The following is a 21,217-nucleotide window of genomic DNA, read 5'->3' as shown; positions in this document are numbered from 1 at the left end:
TTACAAACCACCGCTCCAAGGCGCCAAACCCATTGAAGTTGTAGCAAAATGCAAGCCCAGCTGGCGCCTTGGCAGCATGAGCTTCCAACCTACCCGACCGTTGCGTTGCCCTCCCAAAACCAAACCAAATCAAATCACATTCACACCATTCCACTTCCCCCCTTTCTCCCTCCCGACCGTTGCAAATTCCTCCCTCCACTAAAACCCAAATCCCCCACTTCCCCCACCACCGCGCCTCTCCGCCATGGTGTCGAGGACGCCCACGAAGCAGCCGCTGTCCCCGCTGCCGAGGGCGGCCAGCGGCAGCCCCACCAAGCCGACGCCCTCGCCCTCGCCCTCGCCGGCCTCCGCCAGGCGCCGCCGCGTGCTCCGCCGCGGGAGCCCCGGGAGGATCAAGTCGCTCGCCGCAACGTTCGACACCTCCCTCCGCGGCTGCCGCCGCCGCCTCCTCAAGCTCTTCGCCCGCCTCGCCGTCCTCGGCTCCCCCACCAAGCGCCGCGCCGCCGCCGCCGGCTTCCGCCGCCTCCGCTCCCCGCCGCGGTCGCCGTCTCCTCCAACGCCCAAGCCGAATCAGGTAGCGGCCGTCTCGCCGCAGCTCCCGCTCCCGCTCCCGCCGGTGTCGCCGGGGAGGAGGACGCTGTTCCTGGACCTCGACGAGACGCTCATCCACTCCCAGACCGACCCGGCGGCGCGGGCGCGGCACGACTTCGCCGTGCGCCCCGTCATCGCGGGCCAGGCGGTCACCTTCTACGTCGTCAAGCGCCCCGGGGTCGACGCGTTCCTCGCCGCGGCGGCGGCCGCGTTCGAGCTCGTCGTCTTCACCGCGGGCCTCCCCGAGTACGCCTCCCTCGTCCTCGACCGCCTCGACCCGCGCGGCGCGCTCTTCGCCCACCGCCTCTACCGCGGCGCCTGCCGCGACGCCGGAGACGGGAGGCTCGTCAAGGACCTCGCCGCCACGGGCAGGGACCTCCGCCGCGCCGTCATCGTCGACGACAACCCCAACGCCTACTCGCTCCAGCCCGACAACGCCGTGCCCGTGGCGCCGTTCATCGACGACGCCGACGACCACGAGCTGGAGAGGGTGATGGGGATCCTGTCCATCGCCGCCGAGTTCGACGACGTCCGCGACGCCATCAAGCGCTACAAGGAAATCGTCGAGGCGAGCTGAAGAAGAAGAAGAAGGTGTGGCTACTAGCCTACTACTAAATATTAGCTTCTTAAATCAGTTTCATGGCAGAAATTTTCCCCCTTTCTTGTAAGATCCTTGAATTGGTTAGGGATTTGGGATTCATATAGTGGTGGCTACCTGAACCTTTCAGGATCTTCCTGAAAGGCAGATTGTGGGAATGGATTATGTGGTTCAGAAGCTTCAGCACAAACTGAAACTGGAATTGGGAAATTCTAGAATGCTGAGAATGTTATGAAATTGGAGAACAAATTTTGTTTTCTACTCATGTGCATCTGATTTCAGTAAATTCTAAGATTGTGGAAATATATTATGAAGTAGTTCAAAAGCTTCAGCACAAACTGAAAATGGAGTTGGGGATTCTAGAATGCTGAGAATGTTCTGAAATTGGAGAAATTCGAGAACAAATTTTGTTTGCTACACATGTGCATCTGATTTCAGTAAATTCCATTGGGCAATGAGCAGATAAAGTTCATGTGTTTACTAAATTTTGGCAATGTAAACTATCCCTTTATGTCTGAAACTTCGCAGGTGTATAGCATCGGTTACAGGCTTCTGCGTTTCGATTAACTTGTATAGTAGACGGATTTTTTTTTAGCAATTTCATTTCAAAAATTTCCCCTTTGTTGTAAAATTCTTGAATTGGTTAGGACTTGGGGTATTCACATGGTGGTCAACCTTTCAGGATCTTCCTGAAAGGCAGATTGTGAAATACTCCTACATTATGCATATCATCAGCTTCAGTGCAAACTAACTGGAACTGGGTGTTCCGAGATTAGTTAAATTGAAGATCAAATTTTGTTTAGTGGACATGAGACTCTGCTTTGAGTAACTTCAAGTGCGTATTGTATTGAGCAGTTCCCATTCATGTTCTATAGAGAGTTTTGGAAATGAAACCCATCCCTTTTATCTCTGAAACTTCCCAACATTATAGTATAGTGTTGAACAATTTACAGGCTCCTCTATATTGGAATACTTTAGATGAAAAGACAAGAACAAGGGACGTGAACTAGATGACGCAGCTACTTGAAATTAGTTTTGTTGTTGTGCGTTGCAAACAAAAAAAAGAAGGCATACTAGTACTTGTTTTCTTGTGTTCAAACTGCAGAGACAACGTATTGCGTACTCCTGAATCACCATTATGGCATTATCCCTGAAACTCTGAAAGGAACCAAAAATCCTAATGAGCTAAGCAGAAACGGTTTTTCTTCTGTGAGATTTAACACAAATGACTTAGCATTATGAAATAAACATGTAGAATGTCAAACAACTTTTTAGCTGAATTACTTCTATATAAATAACAAATTCTTTTGGAACTGATTGCTATGAAAGAGACTAGCTCCCATTAAAAATTTCTGAAAGTGACTAGTGCGAACGTTGCAGCCTAAACTATATCATACTATATTACTGACATTCCGTGCACTCCAAACTCTTCTTTATTAGTGATTGTTTCAATGAATACAATCAGCAAAATTACAACCTTTTTTTCTCATGAAAAGATAGAAACTTGATTGAGAGTACTCTTTTCTTAGATTGATGCCTATATTAGAAATTAGCCAAGAACTTCAATTCCAACACCACACCAAAATACTACAGTAAAATTGATGCTGTTTTTTTGTATATTGATGCCTATATTAGATAGTTGCCAAGAACTCCGATTTTTAATACCACAGTAAAATTGACAGATTACGAAGGGGAAAAAAAGCAGTGAACGTTTTCTTTTCATGAAGCTAAGAGCAAAGCTTGTACCGTGACTGTACTGGTGAGGCATACACGGAACTAGTCTACTTTATGGGCAATCTGCCAATGCATTGGTCAGAAAATCTTTTTGTCAAAACGGGTCAGCCTGACAGCGAGACGCGCCTGCTGATTAACGTGACACAAATAATGGTTTGAAGTAAACTTTATTTTATTGTTTATCTTCATATGGAGATCTTTCTTGCTTGCTATGCATACTAACCAAGTGTTCAGACTTCAGATACTGATGTGTATTAACTATTAAGGCAAATCTTGACTGGTAACTGACATTTGGGCACCACCAACCATTTTATTTTTCTGGGAGTCCCACTTGTCAGTGACACATATCCGCGGTTTGATGCTGAATTTCTGAGGAACCTGGAGGACAGATTGCAAATTTGCAAGTAGAGTAGTCTTTGAACACCTTATATCCGTGCACAAAACGGTGGTCAATCCAGGAAACCGAGCAAAGAGTTGGACACATGCATGTTCACACCGAGCTGGAGGCCATAAATAGTAGAGACCAAGCTGCATCTTCTTGTTATCTTCAGTTATTCAGAAGTTCAGAGCAGTAGAGGAAGAACAGGATAAGATCATAGCTAGAGATTTCAGAGAGAGAATCTAGAGAGAGAGAGAAGAGATGGCTGGAGGAGAGCATGGAGTTAATGGCCAGCATGAAGAAACCAGAGCTATGGAGGAAGGCAGCAGAGATCATCAAGCAAGGTGTGAGAATTCAGAGCAAGATGGAGGAAGCAAGAGCTCTAGTAATAACCACCCCATGTTCTCTGTCCAATTCGCGCAGAAGGTATGTGCACATCTCAGACCAAGATGGTTTCATTTTGATCAAATTCATCTTGAGTTTCCCTCTCATAGATATATGTAGTATTTCCCTTTGATCCTGGAATGTATAGCCAAGCTCAAACAAGTTCTCCAATCCCTATGACCCTACAATAATTCTGCAGAGAACAATAAAGAATTCAGTAGCATAACAACACTATAACAGACAAAGGAAAGATCAAGATCAGAATTTCCCATGTGGCTTGTTTTTAGAGGCGCATGTGGTAGTAGCATCCAAAATTTTCAGTAATAATATACTGTTGCGGCTACGGCAAAATCCCAAAAAAGAATTATCTGTTCTTGTTTGCGAGTCATTGTCGCCTTCATGGAGCCAAGTCTTCAACATGATTGCGTCTTGGTCATCGGCAGCAATAGTAGCTTTCACAGAAATTAGGATTGGGTTGGCTACTATGACAAGCAATTGTTGTCAATCTTGGGATCAAACGATGAACACGACATTGCTGCTAATGATAGATGATGATGATGAATTGCTGTTTGTAAAATCAAAGTGTGTTTGATTCTTATTCTGCGATGAACAATTGTCATCTGAGATTATTGTGGTTTTGATAAACACAAATGGGGGGGCAGGTGATCGCGGAGATCTTGGGGACGTTCTTCCTCATCTTCGCGGGGTGCGCGGCGGTGGCGGTGAACAAGAGGACGGGAGGCACGGTGACGTTCCCGGGGATCTGCATCACGTGGGGGCTCGCCGTGATGGTGATGGTGTACTCCGTCGGCCACATCTCCGGCGCGCACCTCAACCCGGCGGTCACCCTCGCGTTCGCCACCTGCGGCAGGTTCCCGTGGCGGCGGGTGCCGGCGTACGCGGCGGCGCAGGTGGCCGGCTCGGCGGCGGCGAGCGCGGCGCTGCGGGCGCTGTTCGGCGGCGCGCCGGAGCACTTCTTCGGGACGGCGCCGGCCGGGTCCGACGTGCAGTCGCTGGCGATGGAGTTCATCATCACCTTCTACCTCATGTTCGTCGTCTCCGGCGTCGCCACCGACAACCGAGCTGTGAGTTTGATCCTTCTCCAAACCATTCTTGTTCTTGTACGTTTTCCAAACTGTGTTCAATGTTACCTCTTCCGAACTGTTCCCTCGTACTAGTAGTTTTCTGCGTGTAAGTTTTTTTTTAATCGCTAAATGATGCGTTTGTTGCACAAATATTTATATTTGAAAGTTGTTTTCAAAGATCGTATTAATCCTTTTTCAAAATTTAAGATAATATTTATTTAATCATTCATTAATTCACCGCTCCGTTTTACGTACAAGGAGATAAAAGGTTCCCAACCGCTACTATCGAACACACATTGAGTTGTGTCGGTAAGTAGTGATGACGGAGTGGATTGAACGAATAATGCTCATACCATATTAATTTTTATATATTTTTTTAATTTAGATATGAAAACAAATACAAAGTATCTCGAATACATGTATGAACAATTATGGGTGTTATTAAACGCTATAAATAGAAGTCATCATAGTGATGTGATCTGCTGACTAGCCTAGGCGGCTGCCTGTGGTCGACGGGCCTTGGATCGACCATTACCTATGCCCTTGTGCCCTGTGTGTTGGGGAGATGGGGGTATCAGATCATAGCAATGGCGAGATTTTGATGAGGCAGAACGGAAAGATGAGGACAGTGAATTTATAATGGTTTATAATCTTGTTGCCATACGATTATAGCTCATAGGAATTGATAAATCATTTCTAATAATAAAATGAGAGGTTAGTACTATCTCCATCTAAAAAAAGTTTATTTTTAACATATCCCACGTACATCAATACAAAGTTAAAAAAAGACTAAAATGTCCTTCACTTTTTCAAACTCCATTACACTTACAATACATCATTGTTTCAAATATGAAGTCTTCGTTGAACGGAGGGAGTATTCAATTAGTAATGGTACATTGGTACATAGAAAATGGTCATTTAAAGTTGTAAACAAAAATAATAAAGTGTAAAAAATTGTCTTAATGCCTTGCAGTTATTATATGTTGAAAATAGCACTCGTTTATAGAGAACCATGACTTGCTCGGTTGGCAATGGTTTGGTGACTTTCACTATGTAGACGCATGTTTCATATTTCAGACTTGATTATATTTCCCTCAGATTAAATGAAAGGTTAAAAAATATGTCGCACCTCTCCCATCTTAATTTCATCAGATAGCCGGTAATTCTTCCTAGCCATCTCAGCAAAAAGAAAAAAAAACATGAGAGAGTAGTAATTTTCAATCAGCAAAGGTGTAATTGGAGAAAGTAGTAATATTTCATCAGCTGTGTGTGTGTAAAACGAGAAAAATATGAAAGAAGTGTCTCAAAAATCATATAGCGACTTTATGTTTACAAAAAATGCAGAAAAAGGGAGAAAAAGGGAGGAGTATAAGACGAGAAAAATGCGAGTATGGTGCGCGTACAAGTACAAAATCACTGTACCATATATGTTTACAAAATGGTATTCATACTTTATTAAGACGATCGCCATCGTTATCCTGATGCGCCCTGATCCTATTTTTCTACCAAAATAGTTGCTAGTCGCTCTCAAGATTTGAAGCTAGTGACTTGTTGGGAGTTGCAACTACAAGCCACTCTTCTGACATTAATTTCAACATTAGTCATACAAGCAGTTGACCCAATATATAATGCATGGAATGAGTTTTCTTTTTCATTTCTTTCAAAGTAATTTTATAGACTGAATACTCATGGCTCCTCCTATTTGCAGATTGGTGAACTAGCTGGCCTTGCCGTTGGAGCTACCGTCTTAGTAAATGTGCTCTTTGCTGGGTACACGTCTTGAACCATTGATATTACTCCTTCCGTTCCTAATTAGATGTCATTCTAACCTAATTAGATGTCATTCTAACTTTTCGCTTGCAACGTTTGACCATTCATCTTATTTAAAAAATTAGTGCAAATATAAAAATGATAAGTCATACTTAAAGTACTTTTGATAATAAAGCAAGTCACAAACAAAATAAATAATAATTCCATAATCTCTTTAATAAGATGAATGATCAAACGTTACAAACAAAAACTCAAAACGACAAGTATTTTGGGACGGATATTGTACCTCTTTTTTTTTGAGAAATTCGGTTTTACTAATTTGTGTTTGTTAAAAATGCATGTTACAATTATTATTTTCATAATACGTCTGCTAATAACTTTTAAATATAATAAAACTGAAATGTGAATGAAGTTGAATAGGCTAGCCCTATCCACTGTAGAAAGAAGTTTGTTGATCCTCACTGTAGAAAGAAGTTGATGTCTATATTTATGCAGATTCAAGTACCAATGTGAAAACATTACTTGTATGACTGAGTTTTCAACTTACAAAGACACATATCTATAATATAGATAAAGGGGTCCTGGAACACCAATAGGCATAAATACCTTATGGACTAACTAGAAGCATGTTTTCCAAAAGAACAATTGTAGCACATTTAATAGGACATGTACAGCCGACTAACAAAGTCGCCATCTCTAATATAATCCTCATTATATATGAACAGTATATATTAAAGATAGCAGCAATAGTATCTATAAACAGTATTAACGAGAATGTGTACACAAGTTTCGGGTGTGCTCTCGCCGTATACACTAACACTAACAAGGTGTTATATAAAATTCTAAAAATAATTAGACATGCATTTCTACTATTACTGTACTTATATATAAAATTCTAGTTTCAGATTCATCGTTAATATATAGCAAAGAAAACAGGAAACTGTGATAAATCTATACTCTTAAACCAGCAAAATTTTCATTTTCTATGACCAAAATATATTGAATTTTCAGTTAAAAGTCTATAAGTAGGTGTAGTAATACTATAAGTACTTATATAAATTTATTTTTTTAAAAAATATTTTGGAGACATTTATTACCGCCTCCGTTTTCAAAAGAAGGAAACTTCTGTGAAATAATTCTCGATAAACTATGCCAATGCTGCAAAGAAACACATTTTTTTCTCTCCTCTACTTGCACAGCAGTAAATGACCTCTACTTGCACAGCAGAAAAAGTCATTTAATGACATTAGTTACTCCGTATTATCATGGTACATGCTCTATTCTCTCTGTATGGTTTAGCTAGTCATATATGGATTTCTTCAATTTAGTCAATGACAATAATATTCAATTGGACATAATCTGCAGGCCAATATCAGGAGCGTCCATGAACCCGGCCAGGACCATCGGACCGGCGATCATCCTCGGCCGGTATACCGGTATCTGGGTGTACATCGCCGGCCCGGTTTTTGGCGCAGTTGCTGGCGCGTGGGCCTACAATCTTATCCGGTTCACCGACAAACCGCTAAGAGAGATCACCATGACTGCATCCTTCATTAGAAGCACAAGGAGGAACTAGGTCCCAGAATTGATCAGTTTTATTGTGGTAAAATGTTTCCTTTTTTTTTCTGTAGCTAGTGATGTTGATGGAATGAATGGGCAGTAAAAGTAATTGACACTGTGATTGCATAGATTTTACATGCTTTGGTTGGCTTGTTGTAGCTTAAATGGTGAAGGATTGGGTTACTTGTTGTAATTATCATTCTGAAGAAAAACATTGACACCAAATGGCTGTGCTAGAATTTTGATAAGATTTATTTTTATTTGAGCATTATCGATCACAATCAAAAGACCTCCAATACAGCATGGACCAGCAAAGCGATAGGTGCAAAAATCCAGTCAAATGATGCGGCGTCCAACAAGCGGGTACTGAACAAAATATGCATTTCTTAATCATTTGGCCTACGGCTTATTAATCTACCTAAAATTAATTTATAAGTAAAACTTTTTATACTTGTGCCATTGGCGATTTAAATGCCAATCTAGTGATTTGATGCAATTAAAAAAAATCAAATTCAACTTCAAAATTTAAACTAAAAAAGGGCGAAAAAAGAAAAGAAGAACCAAATCTGTCCGATCAAAAAAGAGCGAAAAAAAAGAAAAAGAAAAACGAATCCGATTCCGCGGTAAAAAAAGGGCGAAAAGAAATAAAAAAGAAATCTGTCTGATTCCTAAAAAACGGGCGCAAAAAAAACCAGGTGAAAAAAACGACCAGCCAATAAAACGAATCCGCGTGGACGCGGTAAAAAAAAGAGCAAAAAATAAAATAAAAAAAACAAATCTGTCGGATTAAAAAAAAGAATTATGTGTGATGCGGTAAAAAAATCGGATCCTATTATATTTGACACGGTGCTATATATCTATATCTTCTCTATCTCTACTACTTAAAAAAATTTAAAAAGTTTCCGTTGTCCGTAATAACCAAAAAAGGGCGAAAAAACAATAAAACAAAAAAAAGAAAGTTTGATTCAATTTACTTCCGTCGTCCGTGAAAATCTTATATTATCTTAATATCTCTCTCTCTCTCTCTCTCTCTATATATATATATATATATATATATATATACTACTTAAAAAATAAAAGAAATTTCCGTCGTCCGTTGGGAAAAAAAAGCGATAAAAACAAAAGATCAGAAAAAAAAGTCCGACTCCTCCGGTGGAAAACAGAGAGAAAAAACAAAAAACGAAGAGAAAAAAAAACTTCCATCGCAAAAAAAAAAATGTCCGACTCTAAAAAAAATCCAACTCCTCGGTGGAGAAAAATAAAGGCGAGAAAAAACAAAAAAAGAGAAAAAAAAACTTCTACTATAAAAAAGAAAAAAAAAACGTCCTACATCCCTGCCCGCGTGATGAAACGCCAGCCAAAGCAAAAAAAACAAAATTGAGCAAAGGGATAAACTAGATTGAAGTTCCCAAAATTAAAAGATGATAAACGATATTGAAACTCCCCTAACTCGAAAAGAGGGAATAAAATATATTGTAATTTCCCGACAAAATGCTCTAAATTTGAAGAACCCTAATTTCGGGTAAGAACCATAAGAGTCAAATCCAAATCAATTAAGCTAAGGGTTCGGGTTACTTACCGGACTTGAAGCCCCTGAGCTCACCCCAGAGCTTTCCGGGAAGCGGCACCGCCGCACCTTCACCTCCTCGCAGTCGTGTCGGGTTCCCTGCGCGCGTGCTGTCCTGGAGCACCCCTCCACCGTCCTTTGCCGAAGACGGGAAGCGTCGGCTTGGCGTCGTCCCTACCGCCGACGAGGTCTAGGTCACTCAGCGCTCGTCCCCATTTGCACGCCCACCTAGTCGGACCGCCGACGTCGTGGCATGGCTTTGCACCGCCCTCGGATGCACCCCCTAGCCGGCGAAGCAGGAGCCGCTCAGCGGTCGTCGCTGCACGCGCGCACCAGCTTGCCGGACCATCGTCGTTCCGCTCGCTCGTCGCCGGAGAGAAATGGGATCAAGAGAGAGGGATTTGGGAGCTAGGGTTTTGCCCCTCTCCCCGGTTGGCACTTCATTCGGCGCAGGGACGATTGGAGCCGTCCATTAGATTGGACGGCTCAGATTCGCCTAGCGTCGGGCCGTCGTCGCCATTGATTACGCTACGCCAATGGGCCGCGGAAGTGCATCGGACCGCCCCCGCATATGTCGGCTGCACTCAGCTGCTTAGCTTGCGGACCGTCGAATTGACTCAACTCGCCGAAGATGGGCCAGCCCAAGTTTGGGCCGGCTTGGGAAGACCTAGGCCGAAAGCAAATTTGATCAAACAATGTAGCTCATATTTTTCAAATTAAAGTCCATTAGATAAATTCTTAAGTAGGCCCGAAAAATAAATCTAAAACTAAATCCTAAATCCTATGCTAATTGATCAAATTAGACTCGGTTCTACCTATTTGTTAATATATCAAATTAGACTTGATTTTTACAGATTTAAGGTTTTTCAAGGTGTCACACTATCAAACGGTGTTTTTCCCGTTGCAACGCGCAGGCGCTATTGCTAGTTTAAACTAAAAGTGAAAATCAACAAACTTGTATCAATAAACGTTAAAAAATATATTCCAAGGGGACCTGATACTTCTGCTTCCGCAGGCCACAGGGTGGGGGCCCAAAAATGGTATGGGCCAGAGCTAAGCTAAGAACTAAGAAGCTGCTACTCAAAAATTTGTACAGCTCGGCCCAGTGAAGCAAAGTGTCATGTGATCACTACTTTAGCTTAGCTATGCAAGACCAAAATAGTTGTAGGATGGCACTGGCATCTAGTGATGTGATGCAACTTTCTAGTTTGCTAGTAACACGAATGATTTTCAGTTCTCCACAAAAAAATTGTAACAGAGTGCCATGGCAGTATATAGAAAAATTGCATTCCTGCTTACACCACCAGATCTGTTGTACAAACATCGTATGCTAGCAAGCTTTTTAGGCTTCAGCCTCGTCACAAAAAAAAAATATGGCGAAAGAAGGCGGATATGGATATATGTTGTTACTGGAACATCCTGAGGAAGTTGTTCGCGTAGGCCATCGGCTTGACGTCAGGGTGTGGCTGCAAGATGAAATCAGTCAAGACCTTGGTTGTAACGAAATCACATATTATGCTGTTTACAAGACAAACACAAAACTACAGTAGACACTACATACAAAAACATAACTAGTACTCGTGTCAAAATTATCTGTCGTTTCCGACAGCAGAAAATAACTACGAGCAGGTCATTTCTATGGTTTGAAACGACGAGTATTTCAGATCAGAGGGAGTATTCAGACCAGAGGGGGAATCGAGTAACAAGTGTAACATGCACTCGACCAGCTTCCTACAAAAACATACTACTGCCACATACAGTCTTCTATTTCTTGGGATACTAATCTTGTTGCAAGAAATAGAGTAATAGTGTAATGTACTCACCACCGCTGAGAAAGAGGAAATATTTGGTTTTAGTTCTGGAGCTGTGAACCGAATGTATGCACCCTTGTTACCCATCTGTATCAAAATCGCAATTCACAAGATGTAAAAGGCATGATTAGATATTTAAGAAGAATATCGGGAGCATAAAATTGACCAGGAAACAACTTCCATATCCTTATGGTGCAATTATTAGTTTGTGCAACCAACTATAGTTCTATTGTCGCAAACCTGGTCGCAATAATTGGGAGCAGAGAACACCGTTATAAGCTTTCCATCATGTTCAATTTCATAGCCTTCATCTTTCACTTCATGGGATCGAACAACAAGGTCTGGAACATCATCAGGCAAATCAAATAAGTGAAATAATTTTCCAAGGGAACAAAACAAGCTCTTGACACTATTACAAATAACAGATGTTTGAAAGATCCAATTCCAACCGGAAACTTTTTAACAAATTTTACTTCATACCCAGATTATTTTCTTGTAGAAATTTCTTAGTCACATCTGCACCAAACGAAAGACCAACACCGCGTTTGCTTGGACCTCTACCAAGTTGAGGCTGAGGATCACTCCATAATACTTCACACATTAGACCTGTCAGCAGAAACAGGAGTCATGTTGGCAGATAACTAACATGGGAAAAAAGGCATCAAGGTAAATAATATGCCAACACTTATAATGCAAATTAATGGTTAATAACTTAATATATGTCACTTTGGACCATAACTTTGAATTGAGGTTCAATCAAGTGATACTGGGCCATTAATGTATTCCATCTCACAAGAAAAATAAAGATGATAGATCAGCAAAAATAGCCAAGTTCATGTGCTAGTAAGTTGACCAAGTTATAGAATCAGTACCATGTTGTTCAACAAAATAATCGAACAAAACTCAAATTACAAGATGGATCAGACATAATAGCTAAATCAAATGGGAGCGAACTTCAATGATAAATTGGAAAAGACAAGGTGGATCATACCTAGAATCTGCTGAAAATCAAGCACATACAAAATAGAAAAGAAATAAATAGCTACCTTCTTCAGGAGGCTCACGGAATCGATCGATGGCTCTAATATCTGAAAGCTTAACACCATCAACACTAAAGAGACCTCCATGAACAACAAAGACCTTGTTGTTGATGACATGAGCAAGGGGTAGGCAACAGAATGCTTCCGCAAATAGTTCAATAAATGCTTCTCCCAACTTCGACCTCACTTCTCCCTCAAAACCATATATCTTATTCATGCTCTTGCTCTCATGGTTTCCTCTTGCAAGGTACATACCTGGATCATTCAAGGTATGTATAAAGGAAACCTTATTACATGAACAACTAAAATCGATACATCTATTATAAGTTAGAATAATGTAATAAAAGAGCTAGTAAAGTAACAGATTGCATACTAATATCTAGTTCATGAAAAGTATCAAAACTAGCAGTTACCTGTCGGATAGAGGCACTTGAAAGCAAAAAGAGTGAGTATGACTTCAACAGAAAAAGATCCTCTGTCTACAAAGTCTCCATTGAAGAGGTAAGGATTCTCTTCCGAGGGAAGCCCATTGAGCTTAAATATATTGAGCAAGTCAAAATACTGCAGTGGAAAAAAATATTACAATTCCAATCAGGCTGTCAGTATATCAATATGTAATAAACTAAATCAAATGACAGCTAAAATTTTAGCATGTGAAATTACCAATATCATTTTCCATTTCAAAAAAGAAGGGGACACCCAGAAGCACTAGGAAAAAAACAAAAGCAATGCATTCAAAAAATTTAAATACCTGACCATGCACATCACCACAAACCGTAAAATGACTTCCATCAGGAACGTTCACATCAACAAGCGAAGGTACAGAACGCAATAGCTGCACGGTTTGTAACACAATCTGGTAGGCGTACCTGCATTATCAACCTAAGTAGTAAACAACCTGGGGAACCAATATAACCAAAGAAAACACTTCAGGTATGTCCCTTGTACAAAGTGTACCTTTTGTGTATGCATTTCTGTTTCTCAAACTCATCCAACATAGCCTTGACAAAATCTAATGTTATTGTGTCTCCATCAACTCTTGGTCCTGTATATTGTGGCTCTACTTCTGGAACATACAAAAAAAAATATTAACCACAATGTCAACTAAGCAAGGGATATTTAAGAAAATAACAAAAGCCATCCACCCAGAAAGAGATGTTCACAGGTAACATACGAAAGAGCCATAGTACACTACTCTGTAGGCATTGGTACTGCAAATTTAAATGAAACAATAGCATAGAAGTAACATGAGACAATTAGGTCCTTATATTATAGAATGCATCCGCTTGGAAGTAGCAGATTCATAAAAGTGCTAAACAGAAAACTCATCAAGAACAACTTTTCTGTAGGCATCGGTACTGCAAATTTAAATGAAATAATAGCATAGAAGTAACATGAGACAATTAGGTCCTTATATTATAGAATGCATACGCTTGGAAGTAGCAGATTCATAAAAGTGCTAAACGGAAAACTCATCAAGAACAACTTTTCAGTTATCCTGGGAATCCAGGGAAGTACGAATTTCATGAGACTAGCAAACACTCCCTCTGATTTTTTTTTCCTCAAATGGCATTGGTTACTCGAAAAATGAACTAATAAAACAAACTCGTCAAGTTTGACTAAATAACACTAATATATCCAGGCCATAATCATACCCAAGGTTGGCTTTGTCAAAAAGAGTACATGGACCTAGCAGAGTGGAAATATGTTCAGAAAGTAAACACCAGATACCTATGATACGGTAGTCAATAGAATCAGCTACAGAGCGCTTCTCTTCATCCCCTACAGAAATTGCCTCTTCAAAACGGATTTTCTGGACAGCTTTCTCACACTCTTTCAATTTCCTAGTAGCATCTGGATCATTAGGGCTGATTCTTTTCACCTAGAAAGAAAAGTAGACTTATTAATGTACCACATGAAACAAAATAATGTGGTTCCTGCTATCCCTAGATGGTCACCAACATTAATATAAAGCAGCACCAAGAAAAGCAAGAAAAGTGACTAGAAATAGTCATTCTCAATCACTCAATCTGGGAAGAGACCACAAAACTAGGAAAACAAACTGCGCACCTGTTGAAAATCCTTCAGAGCTTCCTTGAACTTACCCATGGCAAGATATGCCGCTCCACGTCGGTAGTAACCCTACAAACAAAAAAAGGGTAAAAGATAGGAACTTGCAAACCTGTGGCAGGAAGAAATGGCACCATCACTTACTTTTGAGTATCTAGCATCAATTTCAATTGCTTTTGAAGCATCTTGCACTGCACTTCCATATTCCTCTAACTTTGTATGAGCAAATGCACGGTTTGCCCAGTAAACTGCATTTGAACTGTTTAGCTCAATGGCTTGACTATAGAGCTCTATAGCCAGGGAGAACTTGTTTGCTGCAGAAAATAAATAGAAAGATTATCCACCAGGGAAATATTCCTTTAGAAAACTTTGGGAAATGCTGCATACAGCATGAGAGCCCGAATCTTTTATTTTGTGAGGGCAATATCAATAGCCTGCTACCACTCAGATGGATATAAAATATAACACATTAGAGTACATAAACAGATACTCCCTCCCGTTACATAATTCTTGATGTTTTGGACAACTGACATGGTCTCCAAAACATATCTTTCACTATGATTTTCTATTAAAATATATACAAAAAATATGTAAACAATTAATTTTATTGAAGTACTGTTTAAGAATAATCTATGCATCATGTTCTAGTGTCTTCAAACCAAATATTTTTCACGTTATTGATAGTCAAAGTTCTAACTGTTTGACCTCAACCTTGTCCAAAAGTCATAATTATGGAACCGGAGGGAGTAGATATAATACTAAAAGCCTTATTGATCAACAACTATTACAATTTCATGTTGATTGGTATTCTAAATAAGTGTTATTAGCATGTAACTCACTTATGTCAACATTTGAAACTCTGAATTACAACTCAAAAACACATGCAGTTCTGACATAATAAAGGATGAGGACATGAAGTGGATCAAATCCTAACATACCTTTAAAGGCATCATTTGCTTTAAGCTTGAGTTCTTCAGACTTTTGCTCATTTAAACTGGAGTTGGCATCCATGATAGTTTCCCTTGAGCTTTCTCCAGTAAATGCTACTTCATACACAGAATTTCAAGTCCTGTACCAATAGAATACATTTGCAGCAAAAAATAAATTACCAGATATAATTAAAAAATGCAGGAGTATTACGGCTACGGACAACATTAAGTAGAAACAATGCCCCAGCATATTGGGTAGAAAAATCATGCATATTTCACACCAAGAGGCATCCATGTATTAGAAACAATTAGCCTGGAGTGTGGATCATAAAGCACGTGAGCAAAAGGTAGAGGGGCTTTTTAGAAACATTGGCTGCGGCTGCGGCTGCAGTTGTGCTGTAGCCGTCTAACTCGCCCAAGCATGGCTGTCTTTAAGGCAGCTGATGGCTGGTTGCTCCAGCGCAGCTGCACTGCAGCCAGCACTGCCAAACAGCTCCAGAGAAGGGAGGCTGCATATGGTTTATTTCCATTTCAAGCCATACCTAAATTTGGTAACATTAACGGAATTGGCCATACTTCGTGACTTGTAGCCTATATAGCCTATACTTTAGCAGAAAATATGCCCAAGGTTTAACATCGCTAGATTTTGGTAAGGCTCGTTTGGACAACAAACCAGACATGCCCTAAAAACTACAAGGAATCAGAATTGCCAGGAACCAAAGTTAAAAAGTAACAGAGTAATCATTCTTATAGAGATACGAATACAGGATGGGCAGTGATTTCCTGCCAAACCAAGGTTTGGACAAGGCCCTGCAGACCATAGAGCTGATCCAACAAACTCTGCATTTCTGCAGATACGGATACATTTTGCATATTGGAGATCTCTTCCCCCAATAACCAACAAATCACAGGCTCATATAAGGCTGTGTTCTTCACTCAACTTTCCCAAACTCAACCCTTTCGCTTCCCAAACTGCTACACGATTTAATTTTTAGAAAGTTTCTATAGGAAAGTTGCTTTAAAAAATCATATTAATCCATTTTTTAAAGAAAAACTAATACTTAATTAATCATGCACTAATGAGTCGTTCTGTTCTAAGTGCACGAGGGATTAGTTCCCAGTTCCCACCTCCAACTACCAAACACAGCCTAAGCCTATCTGAATACTCACATCTCACCTGAGCTTGGTCGGAGTTCATTAGACATAATCAAGAACAAAGCATGCCCATTTCACATGATCACCAACTGTTCCATTTTCTAATTCTCCCACATTTTAGATTTAAATTAATATAATGCTAAATTCAGAATCCATTCTAATGTATCTTCCGTTGTTTTCACAATTTATTTAATATTTTGGAATTAAAAGGTATCTAATTGTATTTGTGTTGGAGTTTTAGTTTAGCATGTTTCATGGATTAATAATTCTAAAATCTGGAATCGATAGATATTGAGTTTTACTCAGTTTGGAGCTCTATAATTAGTTCTTTTTCACAGTTTAATAATTCCAAAATTCAGAATTATTAAGGAGTAGATTACATATGATATATGGACTCTCTTTTTAAAATGAGGTGGACTCTTATTTTATCTAAATGATTTGTATAATACAAACTCTTAGTATGACATATGGCCACGTATTACAATCCACCTAATCAACGGCCAGATCTTTCTAGTTAATGTTGTCCCTCAAAGAGCCCTTTAGAATAGGTAAATATATACCATTATGAAGTTACCAATTTTGAAAAATGCCATTATGAAGTTGTGCCTTAGAATCATGCCATTGCAATATGAACTCATGGTTCAAGAAGGCAGCTAGTCGGGCAGCTAGGTGGCACCTAGCGCCTAGGTCAACCCAACTAGTCAAACCCAAGAAATTAGCAAGCATATTACATAAAAACTAGACTATATAACACTAGAATAGCGACAAAACATCACCCGAGGTAGTTCAGCCGCCTAATGCCTAATAGAGCCAGCTAGCCGGTGCCACTCCACCTATCCCGTCGAGGTCAAGGTCGGCATCCATCTCCGTCTCGCCTCCTACCCAGCTCTAGCCCTGTCTGGCCATGCTCAGAGGACACCGAACAGCAGAGGTCCACCCCCTGCGAGCTGAGGCCGCCAGCCACAACCAGTGATTTTCCTTCACCAATCTTGTCACTGGAGCTTGTCATATGGCCATTCTCCGTCAATATGTCGGTGGTAGATGAGATGGAAGCAATGGAATTAGGTGCAGGAATGAGGAAGATAAGAAAAAGGGAAACATGGTCTAAATATCTCCACATTGGCATATTTCAGAAGATGGGAACTTGGTGTGGTATGTAAGGCAGAGTAAACTTTACAATTGCAAGTTTCAAAACCTTTTACTCCTCAATGGCACATATCAAATAGTTTACCCCCTAAACATAATTTTGATACTATGGTTGTTACTGTTGATTGAATAGCATACCCAAATTAAGCACGAAACAAGCATTTGCAATAAGAAATCTTAGCAGCAGAAACAAAATCGTCCATACACATACTGACACACCCTTATCATCAGGAGCAGCCATGGACACTTGACAATCTGTGACAGTTCACTCAATACTGTGACAGTGCAGCCCAGAATTTGATTTTTCTTAGAAAACCAACAAATCCAAGAGTTGAAAACTGACTCGCGCAACCGCTGGTCAAACATGCAGCAAAAAGGAGGGCAGGGAAACCGAAACATTACGTGCAGCCTGGAGGGAGAAGGGAGCCGAGGCAGCGTCGTGGCGCGGCCCGAACCAACGAAGCGCGGGGTGGCCCGCCGGCGATGGAGGGCGGGGTGGCCCACCGCGCGGCGGCGGAAGCGCAGGGGGCGAGGGTGGCGGCGTGGAGGAGACGGCGGAGGAGTCGGTGGAGGGGAGGGAATCGTCGGCTGCAAAGGGGGATACAACCGGAACACCACCAATCTAGGGTTGCCAACTGGGCCGGTGGATATTTTGCGTGGCCTATGGGAATAAGTTCACCTGACGTCCCTTGATTGTACGTCGAGTCTGTCGGAGGTCACCTAACCGCAATACCAGAAATGAGTGCCCCTGAACTATGTAAAAACATCCAACACCAAAGGTACCAGATGCCTGGTTTCGCTGACGTGACATCGTAGGTTGTAAAATAAAATAAAATAAATATGTGAGGCACACATGTAATTGAGAGAAAATGGTGTGGGCCCCACATCTCTTCTTTCTTTTCTTTTTCTCTTCTCTGCTCTCCTCTCAAGCGGGCACGCAGCGGCAATTGGGGGAGAGGCGGCCGGCGGTGGCGGGGGGGGGGGGGGCGCTAGTCGATGAGCATGAGCAACACAGCGCCTGGGTGTGACCAATCCGGGGGCGTGGTCTCGTTGGCCACGGCGAGTAGCTGCCACCCAGGGACAGCGGGCAGCGGGTGGTGGGGTGCCACGGTGAAGATGATCCACCAGAAAGGGAGGCGCAACGCCAGGAGCGGCGATGATTGGTCCTCATCGGAGTCAATGGCCGGCAAGCGCGAGCCTCGCGGCGGTGCAACCCGCGAGGTTTGTTTCACCGACGATGAGGCCCGGGAGGTGACCGAGAGAGGAAATTTTCCCATTTTGGCTCAATCATCTTCTCTCTCTCTCCTGCTGTCTCGTTGGCCACCTCTCTCCCCCTCTCCTACTGTCGCTGCCCCCAGATTTCTGGCCCCATACAGGTGAATAGGCTGGAATCTAGGTGCCGTTGCTAATGTACTCTAATGGGAAGCCCTTCCAAGCTGCGACGACGATGATGTCCACGCAGCGCCGGCGGCACACCACCACCAGCACACCAAGCTACGGCGGGGGCGGGCTCGAACATGGCGACGACGTGTGCATGGTTGGAGTAGCCGCCACCGAGAGTTGGAGCAGCGGGAGGCAGGGCGCTGCTACCTTTTTTTCTTCTTGCTTACATGTGGGCCCCATAACTTTTAATTATTTTTTGCTGACTATGATGCCACGTCAACGAAACTACTCATATATTGCCATGGGACCTAATTTGCACGGTTTTGTATAGTTTAGAGGTGAAGATTTCTGGCATTGCAGATTAGGGACCTCAGACAGACTCGACTTAAAGTTGAGGGACGTCAGGTGAACTTATTCCACGGCTTGTTTGGGAAACCCTAAGGCTTTTAAGAGTCTGTAAAATTTGGATTCTCGGCTTTTGGTTTCTCTTTTATTTTCTAGATTCTACAACGTAGTTTCTTATTTGACTCCTTTCTTTTCTTCAACTCCAACCTTCAACTTTCTCGTTTTTCATTAGCACACTTTTCAAACTGTTAAATGTTTTTTTAAAAAAAATACATAAGTTGTTTTTGAAAAGCAAATAAATCCATTTTTCAAGTTTTTAATAGTTAATATTTAATTAAATATGTGCTGATGAGCTTTTTCGTTTCGCGTGTTTAGAGGAGCTTATGATCCTAGGAGAAGCTCCTTAAACAGGTCCTTTAGATAGGCACAACGCTTTTCTATCCAACTAAGGTGATAACGGGTCTTCTTTGTTGATCTGAGGCCCTATTTTATAAGTTTAAGATTCCAAAAAAGAGATGATTGGTAACCAGTACGGCATCCTAAACTCAAATTTAAAAAGCAAAGTTATACCAATAGGAGTACCTTCACACCATATTGTTTCTTCACTTGGAGGGTTACCAACGTCAAGGTCATTTGATCATCGGGAAGATCTCATCTTCTTGATCTTTGACATTTCGTCTTCCATTTCTCAAATGATTAATGCGGATAATCCATGGCTTCAAATGCCCTCGCACGGTTCATCATGACACAGTCTTCACTCGCCCTTCACCACCGGTTTCGGTTCGTCGGCGCCAAGCCCCTTGCTTGCCCTTCACCACCGCATTGTTCATCGCAGCTGAGCGTCGCTTGCGCTTCACCGTCTTGCCATAGGTAGTCACTTCATACCCGCATCTTCAATATCTTCTCTTTAATTATCATCCATCGATAAGTCCATTTCCTAGCTTCTTCATCGGACTAATCACTTGCTTATACACTCAATAAGTGCATTAGACCCTTAATCGTTTGTCATCAATAAACCAAAACCCACTACAGGCATAGATGCTCTTTCAATCTCCCCTTTTTGGTGATTGATGACAACACGATTAAAGCTTACAAAAGATTGATAAAAAATGATTTTGCATCCAAAGGTTAGTTTGAGCTCCCCTAAATGTGTGCATACAAGTTTATGAAGTGAGCACATATGCACATATTTTTGAAAATGAGAGAGCTCCCCCTAACTCTTTGCATCCGTGGGGTGTATTGTGTGTGAACGAGATACCAAAAGTAAAACAACATACACAACTCAAATTCTTGGCACCAATTCAAAATGTATCAAATGAAATTCTCGATGCCAATTGCAAAAACTTGATTCTATGCCAACTGATTCCGGTTCCGATTGAGAAAGCATGAGTAATCAAGTTCAAGTATCAAAAGAAAATCTCAATTGCATGTGGCATGGAGATCAAATAATAAGCATTCACGCCAATTGATAAACACTTACAAATATTCTCTCCGCCTTTCTCATTTACTCTTGGACATCTTTAAAGCATGCATTTCGATGATTTCTCACAAATATCTCACCCTTTGATCAATCTTTTCTTTATCCCCTATAGAATATTTCTCCCCCTTTGACATCAAACACCAAAAGGGGCATAAGTAGGGAAAGAAAAGCAAAGGGATCCTTGATGAGG

At 41.4% G+C, this 21,217-nt stretch overlaps 3 protein-coding genes across 4 annotated transcripts; 2 read left to right on the top strand and 1 right to left on the bottom strand.

Moving 5' to 3' along the window:
- Window positions 1–228: 228 nt before the first annotated feature.
- On the top strand, window positions 229–1,450 carry LOC4338072 (uncharacterized). The gene has a single exon (XM_015783398.3). It carries the CDS (start codon window positions 245–247, stop codon window positions 1,166–1,168), a length of 924 nt encoding a protein of 307 aa, XP_015638884.1. The 5' UTR covers window positions 229–244; the 3' UTR covers window positions 1,169–1,450.
- Window positions 1,451–3,466: 2,016 nt separating this feature from the next.
- LOC4338071 (aquaporin NIP1-3-like) lies at window positions 3,467–8,326 on the top strand. Its single transcript, XM_015782037.3, has 4 exons — window positions 3,467–3,728; window positions 4,349–4,771; window positions 6,480–6,541; window positions 7,907–8,326. Exons 1-4 carry the CDS (start codon window positions 3,564–3,566, stop codon window positions 8,115–8,117), a joined length of 861 nt encoding a protein of 286 aa, XP_015637523.1. The 5' UTR covers window positions 3,467–3,563; the 3' UTR covers window positions 8,118–8,326.
- Window positions 8,327–10,917: 2,591 nt separating this feature from the next.
- On the bottom strand, window positions 10,918–18,464 carry LOC4338070 (serine/threonine-protein phosphatase 5). 2 transcript variants are annotated; one of them, XM_015781850.3, is made up of 13 exons: window positions 17,450–18,464; window positions 15,528–15,658; window positions 14,734–14,903; window positions 14,590–14,661; window positions 14,251–14,401; window positions 13,477–13,585; window positions 13,271–13,388; window positions 12,933–13,080; window positions 12,526–12,774; window positions 11,960–12,085; window positions 11,720–11,820; window positions 11,492–11,566; window positions 10,918–11,134 (listed from the first exon to the last, which is right to left on the bottom strand). In XM_015781850.3, the coding sequence occupies exons 2-13, from the start codon at window positions 15,598–15,600 to the stop codon at window positions 11,075–11,077; spliced, it is 1,452 nt and encodes a 483-aa protein (XP_015637336.1). In that variant the 5' UTR covers window positions 15,601–15,658; window positions 17,450–18,464; the 3' UTR covers window positions 10,918–11,074. The 2 variants fall into 2 exon arrangements, with proteins under 2 accessions (XP_015637336.1, XP_015637335.1); XM_015781849.3 differs by having other exon boundaries at window positions 18,222–18,464.
- Window positions 18,465–21,217: the final 2,753 nt, after the last annotated feature.

Source organism: Oryza sativa, chromosome 5 (assembly GCF_034140825.1).
Source record: "Oryza sativa Japonica Group chromosome 5, ASM3414082v1".
Taxonomy (NCBI): domain Eukaryota; kingdom Viridiplantae; phylum Streptophyta; class Magnoliopsida; order Poales; family Poaceae; genus Oryza; species Oryza sativa.
The sequence above is the reverse complement of the archived record's forward strand: the minus strand, read 5'-3'. Positions and strand labels throughout refer to the sequence as shown.